Genomic DNA, 27,027 nt, shown 5'->3' with positions numbered 1-27,027 from the left:
CGTCTGCATCGCTGCATTGTGTGAAGAGACAGGATACAGACTAGTATTCATGTGTTTAATCTTGTTGCCTGGTTTTGAACCTGAACGCTTCTTGTGTATTAGTGAACCAGCTCCTCAAGACTACTGTAGTGAATCAGAGCCTCCCTTAAGACTCTTATATTGATTAGTATGTACACACTGGCCATACGTTGTAGCATATTAATTGTGGGTCTACGTATACACACACCATTTGTTACCGTGACCATCCTATATTGTGATGTGCGTGTACCTGCTGTGACATGGGGGGGAAAGTACAGTTGTACACACAAAATGTTGAAATACTCCCATAGTCCACTGTTAACATGGACGTGTGCTGACATTCACTGGTTTAATGTCCTTAACTAAACATGAGCTACTGTTCAAATACCTGCTGGGCCCTGTTCTAATATAAGTCCTTAACTTCCATCCTACCTTGAAGGAATCACTGACCAGGGTGGGTAAGGTTCAAATACAGAGGTCTGATCAGTGGCCAAGGAAGGATGCACATTTTTAAAGTATTGGAACAGGGCCATGGACACTTCCTGTGGTTGTCCCGCTCTTGTGATTAGACTTTCCTTTCTACACGAGTTCAGTCAGTCTTTAGTCTTATTTATACCCGATTAAGATCTATCCTACTCCTGACCAGCTTTATAGATTTTCCCCACGTTCCTTCAATTCAAACTGATTAACTGCCATGCATGTGTGTATTAGAAATGTATTCACAAGATTCATATTTTATCTGAAAGATGCATTTGTATGAGGTGCAAAGGTTTGTGTGCGAGAGAAAGTGTGCATCCAAAAAAGAACCTGCACATTTCTAAAGCGTTGTAGAGGAAGACAGTTTTCACTTTGGAAATAGTTTTACAGCTTTGTGAAGTCGTTGAGTTGATGCCATGTCTCAAAATAAGACGTCAAAAATATTTTTATTTTTCACGTCGTTCATTTCTGTTGATAAGCATCAATAGTCGTACAGCTCACGGTTGTGTCCTTGTTGCCCTGTTAAAGGAATCCCAAACAGCCACTTACACCAGTACATCACCTGATATCAGCTATATCTACATGACTTGTATCAGAGTGCATTGGATTAGCTAGTTCATGAAAACAGCAAAATAAGAAGATCCACGAGAAAAAGTTTAATGCTGCAATAAGTTTATTTAATATTTACAAAAAAGTCGAGTCACTCAGTTGATCACGGTGGAAAGAGTATAAAAGTTATGAGGCAGGCTATTTAAGACGTGGACATGGACCTTGGCAGGTATGAAACAAGTTGACCACCGCCTTACCACAGATCTATCTATGGCCAGATAGGTGTCACCTCCCTAACAAGCGTGGATAGGATTGGAGGAAGGTTGACCTGATCCTAGATATGTGGTTAAGGTCAACTTCTACCTCTGTGGCATAGTGTTGTTTGGCCTGCCATGTGAGAAGGCTCAGAGTAGGATACTGTGGCCCTAGATACTGGTCTAAGGTCAGGTTGTGCATCCCGCCAAGGGCAGTAAGTTTAGGACTGGCAATTCCCTAATCAGATCCTAGATCTGTGCTTACAGCAATGTGTCACAATCCTGGGGACCCAAAGGGGGTGCACATGTATTTTTTGCCCTAGCTCTTAACATCCAAATAAATTAATCAACTCAACAAGTAAATTAATTGAGTCAAGGGTTAAAGCCAAGGCAAAAACATGCACCCCTTTAAGTCCAGGATTAGAAAACTGGTTTTACAGCCATCTTCCACTAACCACTGATCTAAGTTCAGATATGTCAACCTAAAGGTTATGGATGATTAGAGATTGGCTCAATCTGATCCTAGATCTGTAGTTAGGCCTGTAGCAGGGATGGTTCAGGTCAGACAATGTATTTGTAGCTATAGGTAGTGTCACAGGAAATCCTCTTTCCCCGGCAGCGGCCACACAGGTCCTGTCTATGAGGCCTCTTCATGTCAATGTGCCTCTCCTTCTGCTCACAGCAGCACCGGGTTTGGGAACACACCTGAGACACAGGAGAATAATTACAGCAACATTGACCCCTGTGTAACAGGTTAACTTTATGTCCGTTCCCTCGCCCCGGGCACGAACCAGGGACCCTCTGCACACATCAACAACAGTCACCCACGAAGCATCGTCACCCATCCCTCCACAAAAGCCACGGCCCTTGCAGAGCACGGGGAACCAATACTTCAAGGTTTCAGAGCAAGTGACGTCACTGACTGAAAGGCTGCTAGCGCGCACCACCGCTACCTAGCTAGCCATTTCACATCGGTTACACCTGCTGGTGAAGGGGGTAGACATGTCAGTTCACCTGTAGGTCCTGTATCCATAACATAAGACAATGAAAGTAAAGCTACATAATCATACATCTCCCCCCCTTGTTTTAATGCATGACCTCACTAGAGGCTAAAGGGGCATAGGCACCATGCAGAGCACCTGCTGTGTTCCCCCCCCACACCTCTCACCTTGCACTGGATGGACTCCACTCTGTAGGGGTTAAATCCATTCTGGCACTTACGACAGAACTGCTTGAAGTACACCTGAGTTCACAGAGGGGGTGATGAGACAATAATGTTAGAGTGATTAAACAAGTAATTTATTAAACTTAGCAAATATTTGAAGGACAGTTCAGAAAGGCAGAGTGTATAGTGTTACTGTCAACTCAGGCTCCTCAGAAGGGTAAAGAACAGCAATGCACAAGGCTTATTGACCTGAACCTTAAACTAATGTTTTCAATTGGCAGAGACGTACAGTGACTGTCAACGTTACCTTACTAGTTCCAGAGATGCACCACACATAGGCACTCTCCCACCGGACGTTACACTGGCTGCAGTGAAAGAAACCATACTTCTGCTCCAGGAACTAGAGGAAACCAAAGTGAATCATTAAAAATCGAAAGTTCTAAATATGCAACATCCTATGCAAGATGACTGGCATTTGAAGTAGAAGTGAATAAAAGGGCATATTCATGTTTCAGAATGGATTACATTCTAAATTCGTATTCTCCCCTAGTATAAAGCGCGGGATCGACTGACCTGAAAGTTGAACCCTTTGGGCATCTGGTGGAGGGATTTCCTGACATCCTCACGCGGGATCTCCGGTCTAACCTGGTCCTCCGTTTTCTGCTCGGTAACGTCGGCCTCGCCATCCTCATCACTAACCCCGTTTCCGCCATCCTCATCACTAACCCCGTTGCCGCCCCCCTCTCCTCCCTCACAGCACGCGCTGTCATCCTGCGCTTTCACCGGCAGCGCGAAGAACCTGCGATCAAACACCGGAGAGTAGATAGCGAGGGGTCGCGAGAAGCGCACGTTGTTTACCGGAGTGCTCGGCAACGCTTTCCCGTCCAGAGAAGAAGTCGCCGAGGGACTCTGCTGACACTTCACAGGCGACTTCGAAAATACTGGAAATTTCCTCTCCCGGTAGAACAGCGTCTTGGGTCCGAGGGAGCACTGGACCATCGCGTCGACCTGGGCGTTGACCTGAACCCCGAACTCCTTGGTGTTTGCCTTCCGGAGACGAGGGGTAAGGTTGGGATTCACCTGAGACAAGATGGCCTTTAGCTGGGCCCGTTTACACACGTCAAGATAGTCCAGCGCTTCGGGAGGCACGTAGATGCTCCCCTTACCCCAGGTGTGAGGCTTGAACTTCGGGTTGCCTTGGATGATAGGCGCCATCATGGGACCGCAGCCCTGATAGCCATTAAAGTTGTATGGAGAAAACATAAACCCCTCCATCGTGTATAGAAGACGAGGTGAGCCTGCTGTGGTTTATATTTGCACGTCCGCCCTCCAGTCAAGACGTCACCCACAGCGCTAATTGGGCCCGACCTATTTGATGATTAGCCGCTCAAGTGAGGACAGGTGTGTGCACTGGGAACTGCGCTTAGCGAGGGGACGCTCAGGCTGTGTTTGAATATTTCCAGTGTATCCTCCCTTTAGTCCTTGCTTACTTCCCTCATCCCTTCTTACCTTACCGCACTCTCTTATTTCCTTTTTTTCCCTTTCATCTATTCTTACATTTCGTTATTTTTCCTTCCTTCATTATTCGGGACAAGTAAAGATCTAATGATCATGTTTGGAATATGTAGTGGAAAATGACATCTACTATAAACTCAGACCATGAACGCTAGTGATGGGTCGTTCGCGAATGAACGGCTCTTTTTTGAACGGATCTTTTTGGTGAACGTCGGGAGCCGAATCCCATCGGTGAAAGAGCCGTTCATTTGGCTTCCCGATTTGCATACTACTACCACCGTTTTTTGAGCTCAAAACAAGGTTTTTCTGTAGATATGTAAAACAAATCATTATCTAAAGAGTGGTGTGTCCTCACTGAAGAAACAACAATAAATAATCTGGTCCACGCAAATTTGTTTCAGTGAGTAAAATCAAGACATTGTTTTACAGGCCATCTAATAATTTGACCAGGTAAAAATGTATTTGAATGCGAATTTCACTATGGCATACTGGTAGCCTACCTATTTGTGATTTACATGGGAGATTTGCAATTTGTCATGGTTCTATGTCGATTTTTAAACATTTTCAACGAAGAGCCGTTGGGAGCCAAATGAACCGTCTCGTTTACGTGAACGAAGCCAAATGAGCCGGCTCACCGAAATAATCGGAATACCCATCACTAGTGAACTATGGCAATATTTCATTAGTCTAAAGAAACTTCCCCTCCTTCTGTTTCCTTTCCTTAATCTTCACTGGTCTGAAATCATTTGATTAAAATGACAAGTAGCTATTTAATGGCACCAAATCTTACGAAATACGGACAGGGCTATATAATATTTACTTGCGTGTAATCAGCATCGACATTAGACTGATAAAGATCCAGAACGATTATGGGGGTTTGGTTTCACTTATTTTGTTGGTTTCAGTTCTTGGGTGGGAGGGCGTGTCTTGTAAACAGAGTACAGCTGCCGTTGTGCTGTGTACTGTAGTTGGTGGTGAAGCAGTCTGAAGTATACGAGAAATGACGAGAGGAAGAAAACTAAATCGATACATGAAGAAACTGATCATCCTTCGAGGTTTGCCAGGAGTTGGAAAGACAAGGAGGGCAAAGTAAGCTAATCAATCCAAACTTTTGGGAGCCTGCCTTATCCCAAGTCTTTTTTGTCAAATATATAATATGTATTGTTTTGAGATCGTGGGTTCATTTCCTGAAGTATCACCTAAACACTTTTTTAATATTGCTCATATTGAAGATTGTGGCTTCTATCAATGTAATTGTCTGCATCATTTCCAATCCCCCTTATACATTTTGTTGTAAATATACAGTACCAGTCAAAGGTTTGGACACACCTACTCATTCAAAGGTTTTTCTTTATTTGTATTATTTTCTACATTGTAGAATAATAGTGAAGACATCAAAACTATGAGATAATACATGGAATCATGTAATAACCAAACAAGTGTTAAACAAATCTAAATATATTTTATATTTGAGATTCTTCAAAGTAGCCACCCTTTGCCTTGATGACAGTTTTGCACACTCTTGGCATTCTCTCAACCAGCTTAATGAGGTAGTCACCTGGAATGCATTTAAACTAACAGGTGTGTCTTGTTAAAATTGTATTGGTGGAATTTCTTTCCTTCGTGATGCGTTTGAGCAAATCAGTTGTGTTGTGACAAGGTAAGGGTGGTATACAAAATATTGCCCTATTTGGTAAAAAACCAAGTCCATATTATGGCAAGAACAGCTCAAATAAGCAAAGAGAAAAGACAGTCCATCTGTCTGACATGAAGGTCAGTCAATCTGGAAAATTTTCTTCAAGTGCAGTCGCAAAAACCATCAAGCGCTGTGATAAAACTGGCTCTCCTGAGGACCGCCACAGGAAAGGAAGACCCGGAGTTACCTCTGCTGCAGAGGATAAGTTCTTTAGAGTTACCAGCCTCAGATTGCAGTCCAAATAAATGCTTCACGAAGTTCAAGTAACAGACACATCTCAACATCAACTGTTCAGAGGAGACTGCGTGAATCAGGCCTTCATGATCGAATTGCTGCAAAGAAACCACTACTAAAGTACACAAATAAGAAGAAGAGACTTTCCTGAGCCAAGAAACACGAGCAATGGAAATCTGTCCTTTGGTCTGAGTCCAAATTTGCGATTTTGGGTTCCAACCGCCGTGTCTTTGTAAGACACAGAGTAGATGAACGGATGATCTCTGCATGTGTGGTTCCCACCCTGAAGCATGGAGGAGGAGGTGTGAATGTGGGGGGTGCTTTGCTGGTGACACTGTCAGTGATATATTTAGAATTCAAGGCACATTTAATCAGGATGGTTGTAATTTTGAATAGACTGAAACACTTTATTTGAAATATATAAATATCTAATGATATGATTTCCTTCTGTTTTCCAGAAACCTCTGTGATGAATATGCAAGACTTGGACTGGAAGCAGAAATGTTCTCCACTGACAGGTACCATGAAAGTACCAACTACACCAAAGGAAACTTTCAACGCAACCATCAGCAGAATAGAGAGGATGGTGTGTATTGGGTGGTGTAAGCCTATTGGGTGGCTGGGGGCAAAAGCAGAAAGAATCTGCTCATGATGTCATTACACACACATAGTTTGTTCTTCTTTAAAGTACTGGTACTCTGGCTTGTTTTAACAGTTTTTAAAGCCTTGAACAGAGGTGTGGATCTGATCATCGTTGACAACACAAACATTTCTCTTTGGGAGATGTGGCCCTATATCCACATGGTGAGGACCTGTGTGTGTGTGTGTGTCTGTGTGTGTGTGTGTGTGTGTGTGTGTGTTTGATATGCGTATGAGTTCTAGTTTAGTTAGTCCCAGCTACCAGGCATTGCAGAGACATTTCAATGTTATTTTTGTAACGCTCCACTTATTTTCTAGTCATTGTCACATCCTTTGTACTTGAGAACCTAAACGACATCTGACTAACTACACGACTGGTTGAAGCTGGTTTTCAAGATGACTTCCTACTAGGTGGTGCTAGAGGCGGAGTCAGATAGTTTCCTCTTGGTTAGACATGTTGTTGATAATCTGACACTTTGTACTACTTTTTACAATGTTATTAATATCCCAATTGGTCTTCTGACAGACAGACGGACAAATTAAACAGATTCATGTCATAATAAAGTATTCTTTCTCTCAGGGGATGCGACAGGGTGACTATTACATCACTATGATGGAGCTGCCTAAAGGCTATCCTCAGAACTATATCTCCATCAACAAGCTGTACAGGTCAGAAACAACCTCTTCATTAACAGCCTACATTCTCACAGTGTACACACAGTACATGTGCGTTGGGGTAGGATTGTATACTTGTTTACCAGTTTTACAGCCGTCAATAGACTGTTATTACTTATCTATAAATTATACATTGGTTATCAATTCAATGATAAAAAAGCTGCGTTATCTCCCTATAGATGTTGTCAAGGTAACATCCCCAAGCGTAAGTTCAGGTCCTTTGAGGCTCGCTGGGAAGACGCTTACAACATCTGGCATGTACTTAACGACAGCTACTCCATAAACCGCTGGGAGCAACGCGAAGAGGAATGGAACGTCCAGTGATGAAGACATGCTGGTCTTCTCCCCCCCCCAAATTCCCCAAAATCCAGAACAAATTTTTTAAAAACGTACAGTATTATATAGAGCCCTTATTGCATGGAACTTCAATCTCATATTGCTCAAATAAACAGAAAACCTGGTTTCAAAAAACAGATAAAGCAACACCTCGTGGCACAATGCCTCTCCCCTATTTGACCTGGATAGTTTGTGTGTATCTATTGATATGTAGGTATGTGTGCCTTTTAAAAATGTATGTAGTTCTGTCCTTGAGCTGTTCTTGTCTAATGAAGTTCTGTATTATGTCATTCTGTATTATGTTTCGTGTTTTATGTGGACCCCAGGAAGAGTAGCTGTTGCTTTTGCAACAGCTAATGGGGATCCTAATAAAATACCAACATTGTACTTGTCATTCTTGCACTGACTCTAAGTCGCGTCTGCTAAATGACCAAAATGTCTGTTGCTGTCTCGCCAACTGCTATTGTCATCGGCGTGACCATAGAACTATAGGAGTTGGCAAGAGCACAAACTGATCTGGGACCAGGCTACAGTAGCCTATACAGTACTTAAAAATATACACATATTCAAATGTATTGTAAAAACTTCTAAGTAATAGTTTTAAAGGTGTTGACGGTATTGAAAAACCATCCCATGGCTTTTTCCAAACACCCCGGTATACGGTATATACAGATACGTTTCTTTTTTAATAATGATGACAACATTATACAGGACAGAAAACGGGGCTGTGCTTTTACACACAACAACTCTGTAGAAATACACCTATTAATCTAAAGTGAGTTCTTACGTTTCTGATCTTTAAACAAAAAAAATAATGTTCCCCCCTTTTCCATACGTTTGCATCTACAATGCTCTGTTTGTGCCTTCAGTATGTTCTGCTGTCTAAGATGGTCACTCACTAACATATAATGACTCGCCGGTGCAACACCAGACACGAGAGGAGAGTCCCCTGGTTTCCTAGGGGAGTTGGGTCCTAGTTTACATTTCCATGGATGGGTCAGTAGCTAACTGTTATGTGAAATTGGAGTTCTCGACGACACAATAGTGTCAGGAAAGGTATAGTAACGGTTATTACAACACTTTTGTAAATGTGAACGACCAGAAAGTGGCACGGAGAAATCACACCAGATCTTTGTAACTTGTCTCTGAGCGCCTCATCTTCAGCCCACAGTCTGAGGACACATACATAATATTACCTTGTAGTCTGGTAGGAATGTTGTTGTTGCTACTGTCAGTCATTAAAGGTTTACGCACCCAGTCGAGATGGGCAGAATTGTTTTTGGTGTCAGGGAAGTAGGAGTTGAACTCACGGTTGAGATTGGATTAATGTGAATTTATTATTTGCACCACATGATCTCTGTCAACGTCACCTGTAGAAAGGTAGGTGTCAAGCCGCTGGAAACAGGTTCTATCCCCATCTTCACATTTCCTCCATCTTCTTCATGAATCCACACACTTTGTCTTTTGTTGCTGAGAATTTTCCTTCACGGCAGAAAATGAAAACGTGTGTATTCAACGTTTAAAAATTCTCCTCAAGTTTTGTAATTGCCACTTTAATTATTTATTACATTTTTTATTTATCCTTTATTTACCCTTCTAGGCAAGTCAGTTAAGAACAAATTCTTATTTACAATGACGGCCTACCAAAAGGCAAAAGGCCTCCTGCAGGGACAGGGGCTGGGATTAAAGATAAAAATAAATACAATATAAATATAGGACAAAACACACATCACGACAAGAGAGACAACACAACACTACATAAAGAGAGACCTAAGACAACAACATAGCAAGGCAGAAACACATGACACAGCAGGTAGCAACACAACTTGACAACAACATGGTAGCAACACAACATGGTAGCAGCACAAAACATGGTACAACATTATTGGGCACAGACAACAGCACAAAGGGCAAGAAGGTAGAGACAACAATACATCACGCAAAGCAGCCACAACTGTCAGTAAGACTGTCCATGATTGAGTCTTTGAATGAAGAGATGGAGATAAAACTGTCCAGTTTGAGTGTTTGTTGCATCTCGTTCCAGTCACTAGCTGCAGCGAACTGAAAAGACGTGCGACCCATGGATAATCATGGCCTCTAAAATGGCCATAAGGCATGCCTCCCAGGCAGTCACATACATTCTCCAGACTCCACATCTGGACCCTTCTGGGAGGGAGAGGAGGAGAAGATGACCGGTGGGGTGATGGAGTACCTTGTCCACGACCTCAAGGCTGTGGCCTCCCCTCCCTCCGTGCTCCGGTGTGGGGGGGAGCTTTCAGCATCCATCATACTAAACTCAGCAGAAATAGAAATGCCCCCTTTTCAGAACACTGTCTTTCAAAGATAATTCGTAAAAATCCAAATACTTCACAGATCTTCATTGTAAAGGGTTTAAACACTGTTTCCCATGCTTGTTCAATGAACCATAAACAATTATTGAACATGCACCTGCATGTTCACTAACAGCTAACAGTAACAGCTAACAGATGGTAGGCAATTAAGGTCACAGTTAAGAAAACTTAGGACACTAAAGAGGCCTGATCGCGTTTGCTGTAGGGGGACAAAATAATTCGATGACGAACGATGGCTCACTCGCGCAGCCGGTTTGGTTTCCGTGTAAGAATAATAAAGGTAAAAACTCTCTTGGTAGATAGTGTGGTCTACAGCTTATCATGGGGTGTTCAACCTCAGGCGAGCAATACCTCAAGACTTCTTTAATATTAAACATTGCACACAAGCGGCTTTTGACAAATAGACACACCCCCACCCCTCGTCTTACCAGATGTAGCTGCTCTGTCCTGCCGATACACAGAGAAGCCGTCCAGCTCTATAGTATCCGTGTCGTCATTCAGCCACGTCTCGGTGAAACATGAGATACTACAGTTTTTAATGTCCCTTTGATAGGATTGTCTTAATTGTTCAGTTTGTTTTCCAATGATTGCACATTGGCCAGTTATACAGAGGGTCGTGGTGGATTACCTACTTGTCTGCAATTTCTTACAAGGCCCTGCCCTCCTCACCCTTTTCCTTCGTATTTTCTTCACGCTGATGACGGGAATTTGGGCCTTGTCTTGACAAAGCGTTATATCCTTTGCGTCGGACTCATTAAAAAAAACTCTTTGTCCAGTTCGAGGTGAGTAATCGCTGTTCTGATGTCCAGAAGCTCTTTTCGGTCATAAGAGATGGTAGCAGCAACATTATGTACAAAATGAGTTACAAACAATGTGAAAAAACAAACAAAATATCTCAGTCGGTTAGGAGCCTGTAAAACGTCAGCCATCCCCTCCGGCGCCAATCTATACAAGTAGTGATGAAGTCAATCTCTCCTCCACTTTGAGCCAGGAGAGATTGACATGCATATTATTAATGTTAGCTCTCTGTGTACATCCAAGGGCCACCCGTGCTTCCCTGTTGTGAGCCAATTGCAATTTTCCTAAGTCTCTGTTCGTGGCACTTGACACACGATTGAACAGTAGTCCAGGTGCGACAAAACTAGGACCTGCCTTGTTGATAGTGCTGTTAAGAAGGTAGAGAAGGGCTTTATTATGGACAGACTTCCCCCCATCTAAGCTACTTTTGTATCATTGTGTATCATTATGTTTTTACCATGCCAGTTTACAATCCTGTTCAGTCACCTCAACTTGCTCAATTTCCACATTATTTATTACAATATTTAGTTGAGGTTTAGGTTTTAGTGAATGATTTGTCCCAAATTCAATATTTAGGACTAACTTATTCCTTGCCACTCATTCTGAAACGAACTGCAGCTCTTTGTTAAGTTTTGCAGTTATTTCAGTCTCTGTAATAGCTGACGTGTATAGTGTTGAGTCATCCGCATACATAGACACACTAGCTTAATTCATAGCCAGTGGCATGTCATTGGTAAAGATTGAAAAAAGTAAGGTGCCTAGACAGCTGCCCTGGGGAATTGCTGATTTTACCTGGACTATGTTGGAGAGGCTTCCATTAAAGAACACCCTCTGTGTTCTGTTAGACAGGTAACTCTTTATCCACAATATAGCAGGGGGTGTAAAGCCATAACACTTACGTTTTTCCAACAGCAGACTATGATCGAAAATGTCAAAAGCCGCACTGAAGTCTAACAAAACAATCCCCACAATCTTTTTATGATCCTCTCAGCCAATCATCAGTCATTTGTGGTAGTGCTGTACTTGTTGAATGTCCTTCCCTATAAGCATGATGAAAGTTTGTTGTCAATTTGTTTAGTGTAAAATAGCAATGTATTTGGTCAAACACAATTTTTTTCAAAACTTTACGAAAGGTTGGTAACCGGCTGATTAGTCGGCTGTTTGAGCCAGTAAAGGGGGCTTTGTTATTCTTAGGAAGCGGAATGACTTTTGCTTCCCTCCAGGCCTGAGGGCACACACCTTGTAGAAGGCTTAAATTGAAGATATGGCAAACAGGAGTGGCAATATCGTCTGCTATTATCCTCAGTAACTTTCCAACCCAGTTGTCAGACCCCGGTGGCTTGTCATTGTTGATAGACAACAATAATTTTTTCACCTCTTCCACACTTACTTTACGGAATTCAAAATTACAATGCTTGTCTTTCATAATTTGGTCAGATATACTTGGATGTGTAGAATCAGCATTTATTGCTGGCATGTCATGTCTAAGTTTGCCAATGAAAAAATCATTAAAGTAGTTGGCAATATCAGTCGGTTAGGGAGACGAAGTGAATTAATACAGTTTTTGGTGACAATCAGCTTTGAAATCAGTATATTTTGCATTATGCTTTGCAATCAAAGTACTAGGGTAGTGAATTGAGCTGAAAGCTAGCAAATAAAGTTAGCCTACAATTAAAGCTGGAAGCGACCGGTGACGTCTGGCAATGTAAAAGTGTTCTAGTCTGTATGGACATTGTTTTGCGAACAGTAATTAACAGTTTCAACATTTCTACATGCTGTGTTGTAATTTTAAAGTGTGTTCATTTCTGCGCAGCATGAGTGGGGAGCTAACAATGCAGCCCAGACAGCTCTAGCAATGAATGAGGAAGTGGAGAAGGCACTTTTCTCTTCACGCTGTAAAGTGGGTGTGCTGATACAGACTTGATCCTCTCAATCACGTGAGACACATTTGACAGAAGTACTGAACATAAAAATAATTATATTACTGAACTGTTTTTTTATGTTGAAAAAGTACAGAAGTGCAACACTAACATACTCTACCTTTTTACAGTAACTTACAGGCAATTGACTGTCAGTAAGTTACCGTAAAAACAACTGGATTTGTTTTATAGTGCAGGATGCTTGAGGCTCCAGAGGCATGCAGAGACCAAATTGTCCCCCGTACCGCGTCACCTCTCAAATGTTGTAACAATGTGAAGGGCTCCATATACAGTTGAAGTTGGAAGTTTACATACACCTTAGCCAAATACATTTAAACTCAGTTTTTCACAATTTCTTTAATCCTAGTAAAAATTCCCTGTCTTAAGTCAGTTAGGATAACCACTTTATTTTAAGAATGTGAAATGTCAGAATAATAGTAGAGAGAATTATTTATATCAGCTTTTGTTTCTTTCATCACATTCCCAGTGGGTCAGAAGTTTACATACACTCAATTAGTATTTGGTAGCATTGTTTGAAGGAGAAAGGAGGAGGCTTGCAAGCCGAAGAACAACTGTCACGTTCCTGACCTGTTTTCTGTTGTTTTGTATGTGTGTGATGGTCAGGGCGTGAGTTTTGGGTGGGCAGTCTATGTTTGCTGTTTCTATGTTGGTTTTGGGTTGCCTGGTATGGCTCTTAATTAGAGGCAGGTGTTTTGCGTTTTCCTCTAATTGAGAGTCATATTAAGGTAGGTTGTTCTCACTGTTTGTTTGTGGGTGATTGTCGCTGTGTCTGTGTTTGTTGCACCACACGGTACTGTCTCGTCTCGTCTCGTTCATTCGGTCGTTCCTGTTCATGTGTTCTTCGTTTCATGTAAGTTCGTAGTTTAGGTCTGTCTAGTTCGTTTTGTTATTTTGTATATTTAGTCAAGTGTATTTCGTGTCTGTCTTCGTCTTTCATTAAAGTCATTATGTATTCATCACCCGCTGCGCCTTGGTCTACTCACTCACCGAAAGAGGGCCGTTACAGAATCACCCACCAAACCCAGATCAAGCAGCGGGTTAACGGACAGCCACGACAGCAGCAGTGGGAAAAGGAGGATTGGACATGGGAAGAGATCCTGGACGGTAAAGGACCCTGGGCAGAGCCAGTGGAGTGTCGCCGCCCCAAAGCGGAGCTGGAGGCAGCGAAAGCGGAGAGGCGACGTTATGAGGAGGCAGCACGGAAGCAAGGCTGGAAGCCCGCAAGTACTACCCTAAAATTTCTTGGGGGGGGGCTAAGAGGTAGTGGGCCGAGGGCAGGTAGGAGACCTGCGCCCACTTCCCAGGCTAACCGTGGAGAGCGGGAGTACGGGCAGACGCCGTGTTACGCAGTAGAGCGCACGGTGTCTCCTGTACGGGTGCATAGCCCAGTGCGGGTTATTCCACCTCCCCGCACTGGTAGGGCTAGATTGAGCATTGAGCCAAGTGCCATGAGGCCGGCTCTACATATCTGGCCACCAGTACGTCTCCTTGGGCCGGCTTACATGGCACCAGCCTTACGCATGGTGTCCCCGGTTCGCCTACATAGCCCGGTGCGGGTTATTCCACCTCCCCGCACTGGTCGGGCGACGGGGAGCATTCAGCCAGGTAAGGTTGGGCAGGCTCGGTGCTCAAGGGAGCCAGTACGCCTACACGGTCCGGTATTTCCGGCGCTACCTCCTCGCCCCAGCCCAGTACCACCAGTTCCGGCACCACGCACTAAGCCACCTGTGCGTCTCCAGAGCCCTGTTCCTCCTCCACGCACTCTCCCTATGGTGCGTGTCTCCAGCCCAGTGCCTCCAGTTCCGGCACCACGCACTAAGCCATCTGTGCGTCTCCAGAGCCCTGTACGCACTGTTCCTTCTCCCCGCACTCGCCCTGAGGTGCGTGCCCTCAGCCCGGTACCTCCAGTTCCGGTACCACGCACCAGGCCTATAGTGCGCTTCGAGAGGTCAGTGTGCCCTGTCCCTGCTCCCCGCACTAGCCTTGAAGTGCGTGCCGTCATCCCGGTACCTCCAGTTCCGGCACCACGCACCAGGCCTACTGTGCACCTCAGCAGGGCAGAGTCGGCCGTCTGCCCAACGCCTTCTGCACTGCCTGTCTGCCCAGCTCCGTCTGAGCCATCTGTCTGCCCAGCGCCGTCTGAGCCATCTGTCTGCCCAGCGCCGTCGGAGCCATCTGTCTGCCCAGCTCCGTCTGAGCCATCTGTCTGCCCAGCGCCGTCTGAGCCATCTGTCTGCCCAGCGCCGTCTGAGCCATCTGTCTGCCCAGCGCCGTCTGAGCCATCTGTCTGCCCAGCGCCGTCTGAGCCATCTGTCTGCCCAGCGCCGTCTGAGCCATCTGTCTGCCCAGCGCCTTCTGAGCCATCCGTCTGTCCAGCGCCTTCTGAGCCATCCGTCTGCCCAGCGCCTTCTGAGCCATCCGTCTGCCCAGCGCCTTCTGAGCCATCCGTCTGCCACGAGCCATTAGAGCCGCCCGTCTGTCCCGAGCCATTAGAGCCGTCCGTCAGTCAGGAGCCGCTAGAGCCGTCCGTCAGTCAGGAGCCGCCAGAGCCGCCAGCCAGTCAGGAGCCGCCAGAGCCGCCAGCCAGTCAGGAGCCGCCAGAGCCGCCAGCCAGTCAGGAGCTGCCAGAGCCGCCAGCCAGTCAGGAGCTGCCCTACAGTCATGAGCTGCCCTACAGCCCGGACCTGCCAGAGTCCCTCAGCCCGGACCTGCCATAGTCCCTCAGCCCGGACCTGCCAGAGTCCCTCAGCCCGGACCTGCCAGAGTCCCTCAGCCAGGACCTGCCAGAGTCCCTCAGCCAGGACCTGCCAGAGTCCCTCAGCCAGGACCTGCCAGAGTCCCTCAGCCAGGACCTGCCAGAGTCCCTCAGCCAGGACCTGCCAGAGTTCCTCAGCCAGGACCTGCCGCCCCTTATCCCGGTGCTGCCCCTTATCCCGGTGCTGCCCCTTATCCCGGTGCTGCCCCTTCATTTAGGTGGTTTTAGTTGGAGGGTGGTCATTGGGAGGGGGATACAGAAGCGGGGAGTGACTATGGTGGTGTGGGGACAGCGTCCGGAGCCTGAGCCACCACCGTGGTCAGATGCCCACCCAGACCCTCCCCTGGACTTTGTGCTGGTGCGCCCGGCGTTCGCACCTTGAGGGGGGGGTTCTGTCACGTTCCTGACCTGTTTTCTGTTGTTTTGTATGTGTGTGATGGTCAGGGCGTGAGTTTTGGGTGGGCAGTCTATGTTTGCTGTTTCTATGTTGGTTTTGGGTTGCCTGGTATGGCTCTTAATTAGAGGCAGGTGTTTTGCGTTTTCCTCTAATTGAGAGTCATATTAAGGTAGGTTGTTCTCACTGTTTGTTTGTGGGTGATTGTCGCTGTGTCTGTGTTTGTTGCACCACACGGTACTGTCTCGTCTCGTCTCGTTCATTCGGTCGTTCCTGTTCATGTGTTCTTCGTTTCATGTAAGTTCGTAGTTTAGGTCTGTCTAGTTCGTTTTGTTATTTTGTATATTTAGTCAAGTGTATTTCGTGTCTGTCTTCGTCTTTCATTAAAGTCATTATGTATTCATCACCCGCTGCGCCTTGGTCTACTCACTCACCGAAAGAGGGCCGTTACAACAACATCCCAACCGTGAAGCACGGGGGTGGCAGCATCATGTTGTGGGGGTGCTTTGCTGCAGGAGGGACTGGTGCACTTCACAAAATAGATGGCATCATGAGGTAGGAAAAGCTAGGTCGTAAATGGGTCTTCCAAATGTACAATTACCACAAGCATACTTCCAAAGTTGTGGCAAAATGGCTTAAGGACAACAAAGTCAAGGTATTGGAGTGGCCATCACAACGCCCTGAACTCAAGCCTATAGAGAATTTGTGTGCAGAACTGAACAAGCGTGTGCGAGCAAGGAGGCCTACAAACCTGACTCAGTTACACCAGCTCTGTCAGGAGGAATGGGCCAAAATTCACCCAATTTATTGTGGGAAGCTTGTGGAAGGCTACCCGAAATGTTTGACCCAAGTTAAATACTAATTGAGTGTATGTAAACTTCTGACCCACTGGGAATGTGATGAAAGAAATAAAAGCTGAAATAAATCAGTATTCATCAACCTCGCCAAGGCTTTCGACTCTGTCAATCACCACATTCTTATCGGCAGACTCAACAGCCTTGATTTCTCAAATGACTGCCTCGCCTGGTTCACCAACTACTTCTCTGATAGAGTTCAGTGTGTCAAATTGGATGGTCTGTTGTCCGGACCTCTGGCAGTCTCTATGGGGGTGCCACAGGGTTCAATTCTCGGGACGACTCTTTTCTCTGTATACATCAATGATGTCGCTCTTGCTGCTGGTGATTCTCTGATCCACCTCTACGTAGACGACACCATTCTGTATACTTCTGGCCCTTCTTTGGACACTGTGTTAACTAACCTCCAGACGAGCTTCAATGCCATACAACTCTCCTTCCGTGGCCTCCAACTGCTCTTAAATACAAGTAAAACTAAATGCATGCTCTTCAACTGATCGCAGCCCACACCTGCCCGCCCATCCAGCATCACTACTCTGGATGGTTCTGACTTAGAATATGTGGACAACTACAAATACCTAGGTGTCTGGTTAGACTGTAAACTCTCCTTCCAGACTCACATTAAGCATCTCCAATCCAAAATTGTATCTAGAATCGGCTTCCTATTTCGCAACAAGGCATCCTTCACTCATGCTGCCAAACATACCCTCGTAAAACTGACCATCCTACCGATCCTTGACTTCGGCGATGTAATTTATAAAATAGCCTCCAACACTCTACTCAGCAAATTGTCTGCAGTCTATCACAGTGCTATCCATTTTGTCACCAAAGCCCCATATACTACCCACCACTGCGAGCTGTATGCTCTCGTTGGCTGGCACCTCGCTTCATATTCGTCGCTGGCTCCAGGTCATCTATAAGTCTTTGCTAGGTAAAGCCCCGCCTTATCTCAGCTCACTGGTCACCATAGCAGCACCCACCCGTAGCACGCTCTCCAGCAGGTATATTTCACCGGTCACCCCCAAAGCCAATTCCTGCTTTGGCCGCCTTTCCTTCCAATTCTCTGCTGCCAATGACTGGAACGAACTGCCATAATCTCTGAAGTTGGAGATTCATATCTCCTCACTAGCTTTAAGCACCAGCTGTCAGAGCAGCTCACAGATCATTGCACGTGTACATAGCCCATCTGTAAACAGCCCATTCAACTACCTCATCCCCATACTGTTATTTATTTATTTTCATTAATTTTGCTCCTTTGCACCCCAGTATCTCTACTTGCACACTCATCTTCTGCACATCTATCACTCCAGTGTTTCATTGCTATATTGTAATTATTTCGCCACTATGGCCTATTTATTGCCTTACCTCCCTTAACCTACCTCATTTGCACACACTGTATATATACTTTTTCTATTGTATTATTGACTGTATGTTTGTTTATTCCATGTGTAACTCTGTGTTGTTGTTTGTGTCGCTGTCACGTCCTGACATTAGAGAGCCTTTTTATTTCTCTATTTGGTTAGGTCAGGGTGTGATTTGGGTGGGTATTCTAGTTTGTCTATTTCTTTGTTGGCCGGGTATGGTTCCCAATCAGAGGCAGCTGTCTATCATTGTCTCTGATTGGGGATCATACTTAGGCAGCCCTTTTTCCCCACCTTCAGTTGTGGGATCTTGTTTGTGTGTAGTTGCTTTCTGCACTGCATATAGCTTTACGTTTGTTTTTGTATTTTGTTGTTTTTCGGTGTCATTTTAATATAGAAAAATGTACACCTACCACGCTGCACCTTGGTCTCCTTCTATCAACAAGCTTAACAGTCGCACTGCTTTGCTTTATCTTGGCCAGGTCGCAGTTGTAAATGAGAACTTGTTCTCAACTAGCCTACCTGGTTAAATAAAGGTGAAATAAATTCTCTCTACTATTATTCTGACATTTCACATTCTTAAAATAAAGTGGTGATCCTAACTGACCTAAAACAGGGAATTTCTACTGGGATTTAAATGTCAGGAATTGTGAAAAACTGAGTTTAAATGTATTTGGCTAAGGTGTATGTAAACTTCCGACTTCAACTGTACCACGACAAAACCTTGAGAGGAACCAGACTCAGCTGGTGAGCCAATCCCCTTTTGACTGGTTGGGTAAGATTCGGAAAGTGAGGTAGATGGTGTCTGTGAAATGAGGCAGAGACTGGAAGGTTCTGAGAGATCAGCATGTTGTGGGCTGTCCTGATGTTTTCGATGTCAGAGTGGATGTAGAAACGAAAGGCTTGAGAGGATCAGCGTCCGAGGAGTTGTACGGTATGGTCTGGGATGCCGTGTCCAGATGCCATGGACACAGCTCAGAGTGTCCTGAGAATTGGTCAGCAACATAGCCGTACAGGGGTAGTATTTGTCTCAGATGGAAATGGAACCATTGGCTAGTCTTCGGAAACAGCCTCGAGGATGAATAGTAGATTGGATGGAAATGGAACCATTGGCTAGTCTTCAGAACCAGATTCGAGGATGAATAGTAGATTGGATGGAAATGAAACCATTGGCTAGTCTTCAGAACCAGATTTGAGGATGAATAGTAGATTGGATGGAAATGGAACCATTGGCTAGTCTTCGGAACCAGATTCGAGGATGAATAGTAGATTGGATGGAAATGGAACCATTGGCTAGTCTTCGGAACCAGATTCGAGGATGAATAGTAGATTGGATGGAAATGGAACCATTGGCTAGTCTTCAGAACCAGATTCGAGGATGAATAGTAGATTGGATGGAAAAGCATGTTGAGCATGTCTGGGTTGTAAGAAGTAGGTGAATGATTGGTAAGGACTGTGGGTAGATGGAAGCCGGAACAGGTAGACAGACTGGTGTGGTTCTGACAAACTGATCGGTTTACTGTGTGTGAAGGTGAAGGTATCTTTGTCGAAGATGGTGATGTCGGACAGCTGAGATGATCAGAAGACATGTAGGTAGAAGATGGTGATGTCGGACAGCTGAGATGATCAGAAGACATGTAGGTAGAAGATGGTGATGTCGGACAGCTGAGATGATCAGAAGACATGTAGGTAGGGCACTGCGTTCATCCACCTCTGGCCTGCTCGCCTCCCTACCTCTGAGGAAGTACAGTTCCCGCTCAGCCCAGTCAAAACTGTTCGCTGCTCTGGCACCCCAATGGTGGAACAAACTCCCTCACGACGCCAGGTCAGCGGAGTCAATCACCACCTTCCGGAGACACCTGAAACCCCACCTCTTTAAGGAATACCTAGGATAGGATAAAGTAATCCTTCTAACCCCACCCCCCTTTTGTAAAGTGGTTGTTCCACTGGATATCATAAGGTGAATGCACCAATTTGTAAGTCGCTCTGGATAAGAGCGTCTGCTAAATTACTTAAATGTAAATGTAGGTAGAAGATGGTGATGTCGGACAGCTGAGATGATCAGAAGACATGTAGGTAGAAGATGGTGATGTCGGACAGCTGAGATGATGAGAAGACATGTAGGTAGAAGATGAGGAAGTAAAACTCGGCAACGTCACAGGAAGCGAAAGAACGCCAAAAGAAACATCAATCCCAGCGTAGCAAGACTGCGATGGAGACATAACCTGATCTCAGCATCTGAAGATGGTGATGTCGGACAGCTGAGATGATCAGAAGACATGTAGGTAGAAGATGGTGATGTCGGACAGCTGAGATGATGAGAAGACATGTATGTAGAAGATGGTGATGTCGGACAGCTGAGATGATCAGAAGACATGTAGGTAGAAGATGGTGATGTCGGACAGCTGAGATGATGAGAAGACATGTAGGTAGAAGATGGTGATGTCGGACAGCTGAGATGATCAGAAGGCATGTAGGTAGAAGATGGTGATGTCGGACAGCTGAGATGATCAGAAGACATGTAGGTAGAAGATGGTGATGTCGGACTTTTGAGATGATCAGAAGACATGTAGGTAGAAGATGGTGATGTCGGACAGCTGAGATGATCAGAAGACATGTAGGTAGAAGATGGTGATGTCGGACAGCTGAGATGATCAGAAGGCATGTAGGTAGAAGATGGTGATGTCGGACAGCTGAGATGATCAGAAGACATGTAGGTAGAAGATGGTGATGGTGATGTCGGACAGCTGAGACGATCAGAAGACATGTAGGTAGAAGATGGTGATGGTGATGTCGGACAGCTGAGATGATCAGAAGACATGTAGGTAGAAGATGGTGATGTCGGACAGCTGAGATGATTAGAAGACATGTAGGTAGAAAATGGTGATGTCGGACAGCTGAGATGATCAGAAGACATGTAGGTAGAAGATGAGGAAGTAAAACTCGGCAACGTCACAGGAAGTGAAGGAACGCCAAAAGAAACATCAATCCCAGCGTAGCAAGACTGCGATGGAGATGTAACCTGATCTCAGCATCTGGATGCAGGCAGACAGGATGTCAATGGCGATGGGCTGGCGTTGAGTGGCGAACTTCGGCGAGGCTGGGCTGTGGCCGGCTGTTAAACCTTGGGGGGATTATTAAACTGTAATATACTAGACTCAGGGACCGATACCTAACTTCTCTGGTCATAACTATCAACTGTACAAAGCTATTTGTTCAGAAGGAGAGAAATAATCCATACACTCCCTCTATCCCTGCCCCCTTTTGCTGAAAGACCTGACAACAGTCACAGGAAAGAGTAAATCAAGAGGGAGTTCATTTTTAAGTCACATTCTTATTGTTTTCTCCCAGAGCAGGAGAGAGGAGATGTGCGCACCCTCACCCTCTTCCCCGATATGGCCTGACGCAGACAGGAGACAGATAGCCAATGGACTGTAATTAAACTGGGGAACTCGTGCATTAAAGTACAAACACACACATCACAGGGAATCCCCACTTTATTGTTATGTCAGCTCTGGAATGCTTCAGTATCAGACCATTTTGAATATGATATTAAGCCAAGCCACAACACAGAGTGGTTGTGCTTATGGGCTGAAAACCACCTGTGATATTTATCTCGCTCTTGGTTTCACTGTGCTGTCATTGTTTTCTGAGTGACTCTTAATAACACCTGTTTCTACTAGAGGGTGCTCACTGTAAACTCCTCCATGGGATTGTTCTATGAGGCTGGTCCACTGTAAGTCTATAATTCTTCTAAAGAGAACATATTAAAACCATCCACATTTAATCTAAAGTTAAAATCCCCTGAAACATATTGTGGACAAATAAATGTCATTAGGTTACAGTCATGAGAACAAGGCATTGTAATACAGTGCAGTTTTATTGATTGGGTTCATGAGTGTACTGGGGTATCAGCCGGTTCTGGCACCGTGGTATCAGAGCCAGATCGAAGCTCCTGCGGTGGACGAATGGTTTAAGCGCTCGGAGGAGACCTGGGACGCCGCTCATGTGCACCTACAACGGGCCGTGAGGCGTCAGAAGGCGAGCGCCGACCGCCACCGCAGTGAGGCCCCGGTGTTCGCACCGGGGGACCGGGTCTGGCTCTCGAACCGAAACCTGCCCCTCCTCCTGCCCTGCCGGAAGCTGGGCCCGCGGTTTGTGGGGCCATTCAAAGTCCTGAGGAGACTGAACGAGTTTTGCTACAGGTTACAGCTTCCCCCCGATTACCTTATTAACCCCTCGTTCCATGTGTCTCTCCTCAGGCCGGTGGTGGCTGATCCACTCCAGGAGTCTGAGGTGCGGGAGGTTCCTCCGCCCCCTCTGGACATCGAGGGGGCCCCGGCGTATGCTGTTCGAGCCATACTGGACTCGAGGCGTCGGGCGAGGGGCCTTCAGTACCTCGTAGAGTGGGAGGGGTACGGTCCGGAGGAGAGATGCTGGGTGCCGGTGGAGGACGTTTTGGACCCTTCATTGCTGCAGTATTTCCACTGTCTCCATCCGGATCGCCCTGCGCCTCGTCCTCCGGGCGTCGCTCGGCAGTCGACGTCACCAGCTTTCTAGCCATCGCCGATCCACTTTTCATGTTCCATTTGTTTTGTCTTTATTTTACACACCTGGTTTCAATTCCCCAATTACATGTTCTTTATTTAACCCTCTGTTTCCCCCATGGTTGTTGTGAGTGATTGTTTGATGTACGTCGGTCCGTTTATTGTGGGCTTGGTATTTACCACATGTAAATTAGAATATTGAGTAAAGTTTTTATGTTACTCATCTCTGCTGTCCAGCGCCTGACTCCTCTGCACCAGCTACACACAGATCGCTACAATATTACACTGGATCTTTCTTGAATAATTTCCTCCATTTCTTTTGGTTTTTGATCACAAAACAAGGTTTTTCTGTAGATATGTAAAACAAATCATTATCTAAAGAGTGGTGTGTCCTCACTGCAGAAACAACCACAAATAATCTGGTCCACGCAAATTTGTTTCAGTGAGTAAAAACATAAAGATTTTTTTTTTGCAGGCCATCTAATAATTTGTCCAGGTAAAAATGTATTTGAATGCGCATTTCACTATGACATACTGGTAGCCTACCTATTTGGGATTTACATGGGAGATTTGCAATTTGTCATGGTTCTATGTCTACTTTTAAGAATTTTGAACGAAGAGCCGTTTGGGAGCCAAATGAGCCGGCTCTTTTACGTGAACGGAGCCAAATGAGCCGACTCACCGAAATAATCGGAAGGCCCATCACTAGTGAACTATGGCAATATTTCATTAGTCTAAAGAAACTTCCCCTCCTTCTGTTTCCTTTCCTTAATCTTCACTGGTCTGAAATCATTTGATAAAAGTGACAAGTAGCTATTTTATGGCACCTAATCTTACGAAATACATAAGGGCTATACAATACTTACTTGCGGGTAATCAGCATCGACATTAGACTGATTTAAATCCATAACGGTTATGTGGGTTTGGTTTCACTTATTGTGTCGGTTTCAGTTCTTGGGTGGGAGGGCGTGTCTTGTAAACAGAGTACAGCTGCCGTTGTGCTGTGTACTGTAGTTGGTGGTGAAGCAGTCTGAAGTAAAAGAGAAATGGTGAGAGGGAGAAGACAAAGTCAACGCAGGAAGAAACTGATCATCCTTCGAGGTTTGCCAGGAGTTGGAAAGACAAAGAGGGCAAAGTAAGCTAATCAATCCAAACTTTTGGGAGCCTGCCTTATCCCAAGTCGTTTTTGTCAAAATATGTATTGTTTTGAGATCGTGGGTTCATTTCCGGAAGTATCACCTAAACACTTTTTTAATATTGCTCATATTGAAGATTGTGGCTTCTATCAATGTAATTGTCTGCATCATTTCCAATCCCCCTTATACATTTTGTTGTAAATATACAGTACCAGTCAAAGGTTTGGACACACCTACTCATTCCTGAGGTTTTTCTTTATTTCTACTCTTTTCTACATTGTAGAATAATAGTGAACACATCAAAACTATGAGATAATACATGGAATCATGTAATAACCAAACAAGTGTTAAACAAATCTAAATATATTTTATATTTGAGTAGCCACCCTTTGCCTTGATGACAGCTTTGCACACTCTTGGCATTCTCTCAACCAGCTTAATGAGGTAGTCACCTGGAATGCATTTAAACTAACAGGTGTGTCTTGTTAACTGTGGAATTTCTTTCCTTCGTGATGCGTTTGAGCAAATCAGTTGTGTTGTGACAAGGTAAGGGTGGTATACAAAATATTGCCCTATTTGGTAAAAGACCAAGTCCATATTATGGCAAGAACAGCTCAAATAAGCAAAGAGAAAAGACAGTCCATCTGTCTGACATGAAGTTCAGTCAATCTGGAAAATTTTCTTCAAGTGCAGTCGCAAAAACCATCAAGCGCTGTGATAAAACTGGCTCTCCTGAGGACCGCCACAGGAAAGGAAGACCCAGAGTTACCTCTGCTGCAGAGGATAAGTTCTTTAGAGTTACCAGCCTCAGATTGCAGTCCAAATAAATGCTTCACGGAGTTCAAGTAACAGACACATCTCAACATCAACTGTTCAGAGGAGACTGCGTGAATCAGGCCTTCATGATCGAATTGCTGCAAAGAAACCACTACTAAAGGACAGCAATAATAAGAAGAGACTTTCCTGAGCCAAGAAACACGAGCAATGGAAATCTGTCCTTTGGTCTGAGTCCAAATTTGCGATTTTGGGTTCCAACCGCCGTGTCTTTGTAAGATACAGAGTAGATGAACGGATGATCTCTGCATGTGTGGTTCCCACCCTGAAGCATGGAGGAGGAGGTGTGATGGGGGGGGGGGGTGCTTTGTTGGTGACACTGTCAGTGATTTATTTAGAATTCAAGGCACATTTAATCAGGATGGTTGTAATTTTGAATAGACTGAAACACTTTATTTGAAATATATAAATATCTAATGATATGATTTCCTTATTTTTTTCCAGGAAACTCTGTGATAAATATGCAAGACTTGGACTGGAAGCAGAAATTTTCTCCACTGACAGGTACCATGAAAGTACCAACTACACCAAAGGAAACTTTCAACGCAACCATCAGCGGAATAGAGAGGATGGTGTGTATTGGGTGGTGTAAGCCTATTGGGTGGCTGGGGGCAAAAGCAGAAAGAATCTGCTCATAATGTCATTACACACACATAGTTTGTTCAACATTAAAGCACTGGTACTCTGGCTTGTTTTGACAGTTTTTAAAGCCTTGAACAGAGGTGTGGATCTGATCATCGTTGACAACACAAACATTTCTCTTTGGGAGATGTGGCCCTATATCCACATGGTGAGGACCTGTGTATGTGTGTGTGTGTGTGTGTGTGTGTGTGTGTGTGTGTGTGTGTGTGTGTGTGTGTGTGTGTGTGTGTGTGTGTGTGTGTGTGTGTGTGTGTGTGTGTGTGTGTGTGTTTGATATGCGTATGATTTCTAGTTTAGTTAGTCCCAGCTACCAGGCATTGCAGAGACATTTCAATGTTATTTTTGTAATGCTCCACTTATTTTCTAGTCATTGTCACATCCTTTGTACTTGAGAACCTAAACGACATCTGACTAACTACACGACTGGTTGAAGCTGGTTTTCAAGATGACTTCCTACTAGGTGGTGCTAGAGGCGGAGTCAGATAGTTTCCTCTTGGTTAGACATGTTGTTGATAATCTGACACTTTGTACTACTTTTTACAATGTTATTAATATCCCAATTGGTCTTCTGACAGACAGACGGACAAATTAAACAGATTCATGTCATAATAAAGTATTCTTTCTCTCAGGGGATGCGTCAGGGTGACTATTACATCACTATGATGGAGCTGCCTAAGAACTATATCTCCATCAACAAGCTGTACAGGTCAGAAACAACCTCTTCATTAACAGCCTACATTCTCACAGTGTACACACAGTACATGTGCGTTGGGGTAGGATTGTATACTTGTTTACCAGTTTTACAGCCGTCAATAGACTGTTATTACTTATCTATAAATTATACATTGGTTATCATTTCAATGATAAAAAAGCTGCGTTATCTCCCTATAGCAGGTGTCAAGGTAACATCCCCAAGAAGAAGTTCAGGTCCTTTGAGGCTCGCTGGGAAGACGCTTACAACATCTGGCATGTACTTAACGACAGCTACTCCATAAACCGCTGGGAGCAACGCGAAGAGGAATGGAACGTCCAGTGATGAAGACATGCTGGTCTTCTCCCCCCCCCCCAAATTCCCCAAAATCCAGAACAAATTTTTAAAAACGTACAGTATTATATAGAGCCCTTATTGTATGGAACTTCAATCTCATATTGCTCAAATAAACAGAAAACCTGGTTTCAAAAAACAGATAAAGCAACACCTCGTGGCACAATGCCTCTCCCCTATTTGACCTGGATAGTTTGTGTGTATCTATTGATATGTAGGTATGTGTGCCTTTTTAAAAATGTATGTAGTTCTGTCCTTGAGCTGTTCTTGTCTAATGAAGTTCTGTATTATGTCATTCTGTATTATGTTTCGTGTTTTATGTGGACCCCAGGAAGAGTAGCTGTTGCTTTTGCAACAGCTAATGGGGATCCTAATAAAATACCAAAATTGTACTTGTCATTCTTGCACTGACTCTAAGTCGCGTCTGCTAAATGACCAAAATGTCTGTTGCTGTCTCGCCAACTGCTATTGTCATCGGCGTGACCATAGAACTATAGGAGTTGGCAAGAGCACAAACTGCACTGGGACCAGGCTACAGTAGCCTATACAGTACTTCAAAATATACACATATTCAAATGTATTGTAAAAACTTCTAAGTAATAGTTTTAAAGGTGTTGACGGTATTGAAAAACCATCCCATGGCTTTTTCCAAACACCCCGGTATACGGTATATACAGATACGTTTCTTTTTTAATAATGATGACAACATCATACAGGACAGAAAACGGGGCTGTGCTTTTACACACAACAACTCTGTAGAAATACACCTATTAATCTAAAGTGAGTTCTTACGTTTCTGATCTTTAAACAAA

At 44.6% G+C, this 27,027-nt stretch overlaps 2 protein-coding genes across 5 annotated transcripts; one reads left to right on the top strand and one right to left on the bottom strand.

The window, feature by feature from the left end:
* Positions 1-1,171: 1,171 nt before the first annotated feature.
* On the bottom strand, positions 1,172-3,747 carry zar1l (zygote arrest 1-like). The gene is made up of 4 exons (XM_038965629.1): positions 3,037-3,747; positions 2,771-2,863; positions 2,467-2,541; positions 1,172-2,003 (listed from the first exon to the last, which is right to left on the bottom strand). Exons 1-4 carry the CDS (start codon positions 3,736-3,738, stop codon positions 1,860-1,862), a joined length of 1,014 nt encoding a protein of 337 aa, XP_038821557.1. The 5' UTR covers positions 3,739-3,747; the 3' UTR covers positions 1,172-1,859.
* LOC120021782 (NEDD4-binding protein 2-like 1) lies at positions 3,220-26,250 on the top strand. Of its 4 annotated transcripts, XM_038965630.1 has the most exons (6): positions 4,919-5,067; positions 6,367-6,494; positions 6,624-6,712; positions 7,128-7,216; positions 7,402-7,412; positions 26,073-26,250. In XM_038965630.1, exons 1-6 carry the CDS (start codon positions 4,979-4,981, stop codon positions 26,204-26,206), a joined length of 540 nt encoding a protein of 179 aa, XP_038821558.1. In that variant the 5' UTR covers positions 4,919-4,978; the 3' UTR covers positions 26,207-26,250. The 4 variants fall into 4 exon arrangements, with proteins under 4 accessions (XP_038821562.1, XP_038821558.1, XP_038821561.1 ...); XM_038965634.1 differs by lacking the exons at positions 4,919-5,067; positions 26,073-26,250 and adding an exon at positions 3,220-3,864 and having other exon boundaries at positions 7,402-7,591; XM_038965633.1 differs by lacking the exons at positions 4,919-5,067; positions 6,367-6,494; positions 6,624-6,712; positions 7,128-7,216; positions 7,402-7,412 and adding exons at positions 23,570-23,693; positions 24,973-25,100; positions 25,230-25,318; positions 25,800-25,876 and having other exon boundaries at positions 26,065-26,250.
* Positions 26,251-27,027: the final 777 nt, after the last annotated feature.

The sequence above is a fragment of the Salvelinus namaycush genome, chromosome 26, assembly GCF_016432855.1.
Source record: "Salvelinus namaycush isolate Seneca chromosome 26, SaNama_1.0, whole genome shotgun sequence".
Lineage (NCBI taxonomy): Eukaryota > Metazoa > Chordata > Actinopteri > Salmoniformes > Salmonidae > Salvelinus > Salvelinus namaycush.
The sequence above is the reverse complement of the archived record's forward strand: the minus strand, read 5'-3'. Positions and strand labels throughout refer to the sequence as shown.